Source organism: Sapajus apella, unplaced genomic scaffold (genome assembly GCF_009761245.1).
Source record: "Sapajus apella isolate SASKATOON/1434 unplaced genomic scaffold, GSC_monkey_1.0 scaffold2599, whole genome shotgun sequence".
NCBI classification, from domain to species: domain Eukaryota; kingdom Metazoa; phylum Chordata; class Mammalia; order Primates; family Cebidae; genus Sapajus; species Sapajus apella.
Genome location: NW_022439525.1, coordinates 1 through 9,247, shown reverse-complemented (window position 1 = coordinate 9,247; position 9,247 = coordinate 1). Strand labels below are relative to the sequence as shown.

Sequence of the window (9,247 nt, the reverse complement as noted above, 5' to 3'; positions counted from 1 at the left end):
AGGCTTGGGAGGATGCAAGTGTCCAGGAATTTATCCATTTCTTCCAGGTTTACTAGTTTATGTGTGTAGAGTTGTTTGTAATAATCTCTGATGATGTGTATTTCTGTGGAATCTGTGGTGACATCTCCTTTATCATTTTTTCTTGCATCAATTTGATTATTCTCTCTTTTCTTTTTTATTAATCTGTCTAGTGGTCTATTTTGTTGATGTTTTCAAAAAACCAGCTCCTGGATTTATTGATTTTTTGAAGGGTTTTTTTGTGTCTCTATCTCCATCAGTTCTGCTCTGATCTTAGTTATTTCTTGTCTTCTGCTAGGTTTTGAGTTTTTTTTTATCTTGCTCCTCTAGCTCTTTAAATTTTGATGATAGAGAGTCAATTTTAGATCTATCCTTGCTTCTCATGTGGGCATTTATTGCTATATATTTTCCTCTAGACACTGCTTTAAATGTGTCCCAGAGATTCTGGTATATTGTGTCTTCATTCTCGTTGGTTTCGAAGAACGTCTTTATTTCTGCCCTCATTTCATTGTTTATCCATTCAACATTCAAGAGCCAGTTCAGTTTCCATGAGGCTGTGCGGTTCTGAGTTAGTTTCTGAATTCTGAATTAGTTTCTGAATTCTGAATTCTAACTTGATTGCACTGTGGCCTGAGAGACTGTTATGATTTCTGTTCTTTTGCATTTGCTGAGGAGTGATTTACTTCCAATTGTGTGGTCAATTTTAGGGTGGGTGTGATGTGGTGCTGAGAAGAATGTATATTCTGTGGATTTGGGGTGGAGAGTTCTGTAAATGTCTATTAAGTTTGCTTGGTCCAGGTCTGAGTTCAAGTCCTGGATATCCTTGTTAATTTTCTGTCTCATTGATCTAATATTGACAATGGGGTGTTAAAGTCTCCCACTATTATTGTGTGGGAGTCTAAATCTCTTTGTAAGTTGTTAAGAACTTGCTCTATGGCCGGGCGCGGTGGCTCACGCCTGTAATCCCAGCACTTTGGGAGGCCAAGGCGGGTGGATCACGAGGTCAAGAGATCGAGACCATCCTGGTCAACATAGTGAAACCCCGTCTCTACTAAAAATACAAAAAATCAGCTGGGCATGGTGGCGCATGCCTGTAATCCCAGCTACTCAGGAGGCTGAGGCAGGAGAATTGCCTGAACCCAGGAGGCGGAGGTTGCGGTGAGCCGAGATTGCGCCATTGTACTCCAGCCTGGGCAACAAGAGTGAAACTCCATCTCAAAAAAAAAAAAAAAAAAAAAAAAGAACTTGCTCTATGTATCTGGGTGCTCCTGTATTGGGTGTGTATATATTTAGGATCGTTAGCTCTTCTTGTTGCATTGATCCTTTTACCATCATGTAATGTCCTCCTTTGTCTCTTTTGATCTTTGTTGTTTTAAGTCTAATTTATCAGAGATGAGAATTGCAACTCCTGCTTTCTTTTGCTCTCCATTTGCTTGGTAACTCTTCCTCCATCCCTTTATTTTGAGCCTTTGTGTATCGTTGCATGTGAGATGGGTTTCCTGGATACAGCACAGCGATGGGTTTTGGCTTTTTATCCAGTTTGCCAGTCTGTGTCTTTTGATTGGGGCATTTAGCCCATTTACATTAAGGGTTAATATTGTTATGTGTGAATTTGACCCTGCCATTTTGATACTAGCTGGCTATTTTGCCTGTTAGTTGATGCAGTTACTTCATTGTGTCGATGCTCTACCATTCGGTATGTTTTTGGAGTAGCTGGTGTACTGGTCGTTCCTTTCTGTGTTTAGTGCTTCTTTCAGGAGCTCTTGTAAAGCAGGCCTGGTGGAAGTAATTGCTTGTTCGTAAAGGATTTTATTTCTCCTTCACTTACGAAGCTTAGTTTGGCTGGATCAGAGTTTTGTTCTTTTTTACCTAGGCTGGAGTGCAATGGTGTGATCTCAGCTCACTGCATCCTCCTCCTCCTGGGTTCAAGTGATTCTTCTCCTTCAGCCTCTGGGATAGCTCGGATTACAGGCATGTGCCACCACGCCTGGTGAATTTTGTATTTTTAGTAGAGATGGAGTGTCACCATGTTGGCCAGGCTGGTCTCAAATTCCTGACCTCAGGTGATCCACCCTCCTCAGCCTCCCAAAGTGCTGGGATTACAGGCGTGAGCCACCATGCCGAGCCGGAAACACTTGTCTAAAGGAATTATCATAAAGTTGCTGGCTTTTCAGATATTTCCAGATTTGTACAGATGAACTCTAGGGAACAAGCCAGGAGAATTCCACTCGTTCTAAAATGCTGGGCATCTTCTATTACTGTGGCTGCTAACCTAGTTATTCCCTGCCTAGATGTGCAGTTTACTGTTTATGCAGATAGCTGTCTTACAACTAAAGCACTTTCACCTTGATTTTTTTCATATTCTGGTAACTTAAACCTCAGAGCAGTGTCTCCTGGTAGCCCTCTCCCATCCAGTATCAGAGCCACTACCCACTTATGGATATTTAATTAAACCAAAAAATTCCGTTTCTCAGCACACAATCACCACCTGTTGCTAGGGCTGCCCTGTTGACAGCCTTAGAAGTCCAGGGTTAAATTCTCCTGAGGATTCATCAGTGGCTGTAACAAGTGCTTCAGCCTAAACGGGCATTGGAAGTGTTCTGTGCAGCTGCTGTGACCATAGGAGGCACTCAGTAAGTGTGTGTGGAAGAGAGAGTGTAGGTGACCCAGAATATTGTGGTGAGATGATTTTGAGTTAAGCCTGAGATAGTAATGACTTTAGGGGTTTTATTTATTTTTTTATTTCTTTGTGTTTTTTTGAGACGGAGGCTCGCTCTGTTGCCAAGACTGGAGTATGATGGCACAGTCTTGGCTCACTGCAACCTCCGCCTCCCAGGTTCAAGCCATTCTCCTGTCTCAGCTTCCCGAGAAGCTGATACTCCTGGTGTCCACCCGGCTAATTTTTGTATTTTTAGTAGAGACAGCGTTTCACCATGTTGGCCAGGCTGGTCTTGAACTCCTGACCTTGTGATCTGCCCACCTCGGCCTCCCAAAGTGCTGGGATTACAGGCGTGAGCCACCGCGCCCGGCTAGGTTTTTTTATTTTAAATGTGTCCCTTTTGCAAGCAGTCTGAACCCCAGATTTGGGATGAGTTAAGCTTCTCGCCACAGAATGTGTCACTGTGTTTCAGCTGTGGTGTGCATGGCTTCATGAGTCCTTCCCAGCCACGCAGAGGTTCGTGGCTTTGCGCCTGTGGTTAAGATGTGGCGTGCTCTACAACCTGTTCAGCTAACATTGCGTGTTTATTACACTCTCTCCACAGATGATGCCAGAAGTCCGAGGAGCCTTGTTTGGTGCGAATGCCAACAGGAAGTTTTTGGACTAAGCCTCCGGGAGGTGGAGCTCATCCTTGGCTCTCCTACTGTGACGTGGAAGCTTCTGATATTTGAAGAAACACGATGTCTCTGTAGCTTCCTCTTTACTGCCCCGTTGTTGCTCTGTATTTATCAGTGATGCCCCTCTGTCTGTCACTGATGCCTTGCCTAATTGTTCACAATGGCGGAAAGCTTCATGTAATATGAAGACCCACCTCCAGTTCATCTGAAAGTAACACAGCGTCCGGTCGGTTCAGCACACTAGGGGAGGGGCAGGTGGCGGTTGCATGGGCTTCCTGGGTCTCCCTTCGTCTGGCGTACAGGTGACGTGTCTGGCGTTCTCGGCCCTGCATTCCCCACTTGAAGCTTAAGGTGCATGTGGCACACCACTTCTTCGTAGTCGCCTCACTGTTCCCTGTTTAGGTCTAGAAGCTTTCCGTCTTCTGTAAATGTGATTCAGAATCTAAGCCATGGATGTGCTTTATTTATTAAAAGAGTTATGTGGAATTAATGTGATTTCTAGTATAAGGCACTATAAATTCAGGGTTTGAGAGTTACATTTTTACTGAGGCACCTAGAAAAGAAGTATTTTCCACATCCCCGTGGTACTGGATGGTGACAGCTGTCAGCACCTGGGTCTGTTAGCCCTCTGGGTGTCCCCCGGGCTCTTGCCCAGTGTTCCCAGCCCATCACCCGGGAGCGTTCCTTCCAGGCCTTGTGATCTCCCATGCCCCCGACACGCTCTCCAGTGTGACCTGGCCTCTGGAAGGGCTCTACCACTTCAGTGAGGAAATGGTGTTATCAGTGTTGCCCCTGTGAGGAAAACCAGGTTACTTTGGAGCCGGTCACTGTGTGCGGGGCCCAGATCCTTTGTCTTCCACAGGTGACGCCTAGAGCTGCCCGGGGCGTTGCCGCTAGTACATGGTGGAGCTGGGACCCCAACTTAGATGGGGTTCTCTTAACAGTGACGCCCCCACGGCCGACCACGTTAGCGCCGTCCTCTTCCTCGTTAGCCCACATTTCACAGCAGGCGGGGACTAATGTAAACACCACCTGTGGCAGGTGCTGGCTTCTCAGGACTTGGCCCCTGTGGTGTGACATTACTTCTGGAGTGGTCTGTGGGGGAGGAGCTGAGGTGCACGGGGGGAGCTCTCCCGGCACACTCAATTCCTCCAGATGATGCGCTCAGGAAGGGGTAGAATCAAGGCCTAAACCCAGTGTTGCTCACAGTCAACCCTATGGATGCATTCCTCCACCCCCATAAGGAGCAGTTTGAAGAGTGACAGGGGCCTGCCTCCACGCTCTTTTTAATATTTGGTTTTGAAATAATGGATATAGAAAAGTAGTTAGCAACACCATTCACTGCAGCCTGTCTGCCGTGCGCACTGATTCACAGGTGAGATTTAACCGTTCACCTTTATTTCAAATAGTGTTCTGCAGAAAGGAGGGGTGGTCTTCCAGAGCCTGGGCTCTGGGGGAGTGGCCGGGCTGCTCAGCCGGAGCCAGCCTCAGCCCTCAGCCATCCGAGGATTTGAAAGGGTGCCTGGTCTCAAACTAGGTGCTGACTTTGAGGTTTTTCATGGTCCCTTGCACCTGTGATCCTCCTTTTCCTCAAAATCAGTGCTAGGACTCATCATAAGTTAAGGAATTCAAGATTAACAGGGAAATCCTCAAGCCGACTCCAGAATGCCGAGTTTGTGAAACAGAAGAAACAGAAATGCTGAAACATAGAAACAACCCTTCTGTCTTGACAACCTGTTAAAGTCCTGCAATTAATACAACTAAAGCAGGTACTATTCTTATTGAAAAGCAGGTGGTTACGGGCTTCCGAAAGCCCCAGGTAGCCGTGCCCACACGGGAAAGGAGAAGAAGGCTGTGCTCAGCGTGCTGTTAGAGGAGGGCTGTCTCCCCCGAGACTGAGGTAGCGCTACAGCGTACACGCAGAGGACTGGACAGGCCAGGGTGGCCTCGCCTGCCCTTGTCCCCTCTAGGCTAAGTAAAATGGGCTAGAGACAGGGCCGCGAGTGCAGGGACTTGGGCGCCAGCTCTTTCTACTCAAAACACTTTAAGATGCGCTCTCCAATCCCAATGAAATAGACCCCCTGAGCAATCCCAAAGAGAGGTGCTATGACCAGCGCCCGGCAGCCAGCGCCTTTCATGAAGGCAGATGGTCCCTCCTGAATCCAGAGTTTCCTGTGGAGGAAGAAGAGCCAGTGAGCCGATGGGCAGGGGCATTCTGCAAGCAGCCCTTAGTGGCGGCGTCTCCACTGTGCACTTCGAGAACCGAGCCTTGCACAGCAAGAGCAAGCGTCCAGCGGTGTGGGAGCTGGGCCTCGCCTGCCGGGTGCACGCAGGTTGCTTACATATGCAGTTAGGTCAGGGCCTTGGAAGTAGGCGTGTTGTGGCTAGAATCTTCAGTGAGAGGCACTGTAGGGGTGCCAGGAAGGAAAAGGCTCCCAGTACATTCTGTTTTCTTTGAGAGGTGAGGGAAAGGGAAAGACTTCAGAGAAACCCAGAGCCCTGCATTCAAGTTGGTCTCTACACCTGGTCTAGGCAGACACCCACGCAGAGGGACGTGTCCCAGCCTCCATTTGAGAGGACACTGGCTCTCACCTGGCACAGTCGGTGATCCCGCTGTACGTGTCCTCACCCAGGCCTTTCTTGAGGGTTTGGATTCGTGTTTTCAGAACTAAATCAAGTAAAAGTTAAAGTGAGTAGTGAACAGCTTACTTTTGGCGTCCTCTCCTCCACACAAGGGGCTGGGTCCTCCTTTAGAGCCACTACATATAAAGCTGAGTCACGAGGCCAGGTCTGCCATTGTGTAGTCTGTAAATGGAAGTGTCCTCTGTGGGCCTCAGCCATAAACTAAATGAGTCACATTATTGTGGCCCTGTTTTTGTTGAGACAGGCTCTTGCTCTGTTGCCCAGGCTGGACTGGCATGGCACAATCACAGCTCACTACAGTCTTAACCATCTGGGCTCAAGTGATCTTGCCACCTCCGCCTCCCAAGCAGCTGGGACTACAGGAATGCACCACCACACCCAGCTAATGTTTTTACTTTTTTTTTTTTTTTTTTTTTAGACAGAGTTTCGCTCTTGTTACCCAGGCTGGAGTGCAATGGCGCGATCTCAGCTCACCGCAACCTCCGCCTCCCGGGTTCAGGCAATTCTCCTGCCTCAGCTTCCTAAGTAGCTGGGATTACAGGCATGCGCCACCACGCCCAGATAATTTTTTGTATTTTTAGTAGAGACGGGGTTTCACCATGTTGACCAGGATGGTGTCGATCTCTTGACCTCGTGATCCACCCGCCTCGGCCTCCCACAGTGCTGGGATTACAGGCGTGAGCCACCGCGCCCGGCCTTGTTTTTACTTTTTTTACAGACAGGGTCTCTGTTGCCCAAGCTGGTCTTGAACTCTGGGCACCTGTCTTGGCCTCCCCAAGTGCTGGGATTACAGGTGTGAGCCACCACACCTGGCCAGGTTACTATGGGTATAGGAAGTCTGCCTATACATGTTTGGGGGGCTGGAAGCAGCCCTAACTCAGGGGAAGCACTGTCTTCTCACACTGGGTTTAGCTCCCATCTTTAGCCCCAAATTTTTATTTATTTATTTATTTCAGATGGGGTCTCCTGCCGTCGCCCAGGCTGGAGTGCAGTTTCGTGGTCTCGGCTCATTGCAACCTCTGCCTCCTGGGTTCAAGCAATTCTTCTACCTCAGCCACCCAAGTAGCTGGGACTACAGGCGCCCCTGCCACCACACCCAGCTAATTCTTTTGTATTTTTAGTAGAGTCGGCATTTTGCCATGTTGGCCAGGCTGGTCTCGAACTCCTGACCTCAGGTGATGTGCCCACCTCGGCCTCCCAAAGTGCTGGGATTACAGGCATGAGCCACCGCGCCTGGCCAGCCCCAAATTTTAAAACACCAGCAATCATTTATAGCTGAGGCTTACGACTCTTCTGAGGGGACAAAAAGCTAAAGGAATCAGCATCTTGAAGGAGAGGGGATGTGTCAGGGGTGAGAAACAGAAAAGCGGGGTCTCTGGGCGCTGTCTGTGTGACGGCCTCTGCCAGCGGCCAGACTGCAACCAAGGTCTTCCAGGGTTGGGCTGTTGCATGTCATAGTGCAAAAGTGCTGTTTATCCCACAGAAATGACACTCCCACATCCTCACCATCCAGAGGCGTCACTGCGACCGCAGCTACGGAACCTGCCACACAGCCTGACGTGAAGGAATGTGCAAAGGACGCCTTACCGGCGAGCGCATCGAACCCCAGGTTGTTAAGGTTGGCAAACAGCGGGAAGTAGATGACGGAGAAGGGAATGTCTCTGCAGAGGAGGAAGAAGCACTGAGCTCCGATCCACCCTGGGGCTGCCACCCAAGGTCAGACGGTGAGCGTTGCTGTGAGCTGTAGGACTCGAGGTCGGGAGCCGCTACGACTCGTCCCTGCTTCAGTACCCCGTGAGCATGGGTAAGGGACAGCAGGGGACAAAAGAGCTGTTGCTGTCCGTCCTGCCCTCCCAGCACCATCCTCTGCCCTGTAGCACTTGCAGCCTCTTGACTGCCAGAGGCAAGTCTGAGGCTGAAACCGTTCTGTAAAGAGGCAGGCAGGCCAGGGGAGGATGAGGGACATGGCTTTGCATTTACTATCAACTCTGCAGTGCTCTGTAGACAGGGCTTTCTGAGGTGCCTTTGGGCCACAAAACACCCAGCCTTCCTGTGGGCCTGGTCGCTGGAGACAGGGCCTTAAACGTTAGTCTCCAGGTACCCATTCTGTGCCACCGTCACCAATTCTTGACAAAACAACAGGAAGCATGAAAATGGTCTGCTCACCTGGGTTTGGATATGCCGGGAAGGACAGAGGCAGAGAGGGAGAGCCAGCCCTCTGGCCCTGTGCCCTCCCGTGCACTCATCCTAGGGGACTGGAAGGCTCACCTGAGGAGAGTGGCACCCAGGCCCCTGTAGAGCCCCGCCAGGCCCTGAGTGCGGAGCAGCTCCCAGGCAATGAGGGCGGCAGAGGGGCGCTTGTGGGTAGAAGCCGGACCAGTTGTGTAGGACCTGGAGGAGGGCACTGAGGCCGGGCCCTGATGATGGGCGGCTGGAAGGGAAAGGACAGACCCTGTCACCACCTGGTCCCCAACAGACGCTGCAAAACACTCCCACAAGTGTGGCTGGCAGTCCCTGCCCCTGGGACAGCTCAGAGGCCAGGCTGACACCTTAACTGGCATCTGGAAGAATGTCCTCATTTTAATTTTAGAATATTAATTTTTGGCTCTAAGAACGTCCTCCTAAGGTCTGTGGTATCTCAGGAGCTATCCCCACGCTGGAAACACCTCCCAAGAGCACACGGCCCGCTTGCTTCTCGGCTGCGTTCGTTACGGCTCCATTCCTTGCCCTCCCGTTAAAACTGGTTTTGATCTGGCTTATGTTTCTAAACCATTTCTCAGCCTATGTAGATCATTTCTATTTTTATTTTTGTTTTTTTAGATGAAGTCTCCGTTGCCAGGCTGGAGTGCAGTGGCGCCATCTCGGCTCACGGCAACCTCCGCCTCCTGTGTTCAAGCAAATCTCCTGCCTCAGCCTCCCCAGTAGCTGGGACTACAGGCATGTGCCACCACACCTGGCTGATTTTTATAGTTTTAGTAGAGATGGGGTTTCGCCACATTGGCCAGGCTGGTCTCAAACTCCTGACCTCAGGTGATTCACCGCCCTGGCCTCCCAAAATGCTGGGATTACAGGTGTGAGCCATTGTAATAGTGTGAGCCTAGATCATTTTTAGATAGAAAAAAAGAATTTGCTGTTTTCCACCATTAGGCAGAACATACATGAAATTCCCATGTCCTGATGTGCTAATAGGATGGGATGGCCTCCCTCAGGCTTCCAGGACACCTCCAAGGTGAGGTGAGCAGGTCCTTCC

General features: G+C 49.8%; 1 protein-coding gene across 1 annotated transcript; it reads right to left on the bottom strand.

Annotated features, from left to right (window-relative positions):
• Positions 1 to 3,510: 3,510 nt before the first annotated feature.
• LOC116547290 (mitochondrial glutamate carrier 2-like) lies at positions 3,511 to 8,842 on the bottom strand. Its single transcript, XM_032273282.1, has 4 exons — positions 8,266 to 8,842; positions 7,504 to 7,658; positions 5,947 to 6,022; positions 3,511 to 5,526 (listed from the first exon to the last, which is right to left on the bottom strand). The coding sequence occupies exons 1-4, from the start codon at positions 8,574 to 8,576 to the stop codon at positions 5,385 to 5,387; spliced, it is 684 nt and encodes a 227-aa protein (XP_032129173.1). The 5' UTR covers positions 8,577 to 8,842; the 3' UTR covers positions 3,511 to 5,384.
• Positions 8,843 to 9,247: the final 405 nt, after the last annotated feature.

Bases quoted from the DNA above. Each gene is read 5' to 3' on its own strand.
- LOC116547290 (XM_032273282.1), bottom strand. From the start codon at position 8,576: ATGAGGACATTCTTCCAGATGCCAGTTAAGGTGTCAGCCTGGCCTCTG. The intron at 7,659-8,265 runs GTGAGCCTTCCA...CCTCCTCTGCAG, and splicing joins CTGGGTGCCACTCTCCTCAG to AGACATTCCCTTCTCCGTCA. The intron at 5,527-5,946 runs GTGAGAGCCAGT...CTTCCTCCACAG, and splicing joins GGGATCACCGACTGTGCCAG to GAAACTCTGGATTCAGGAGG.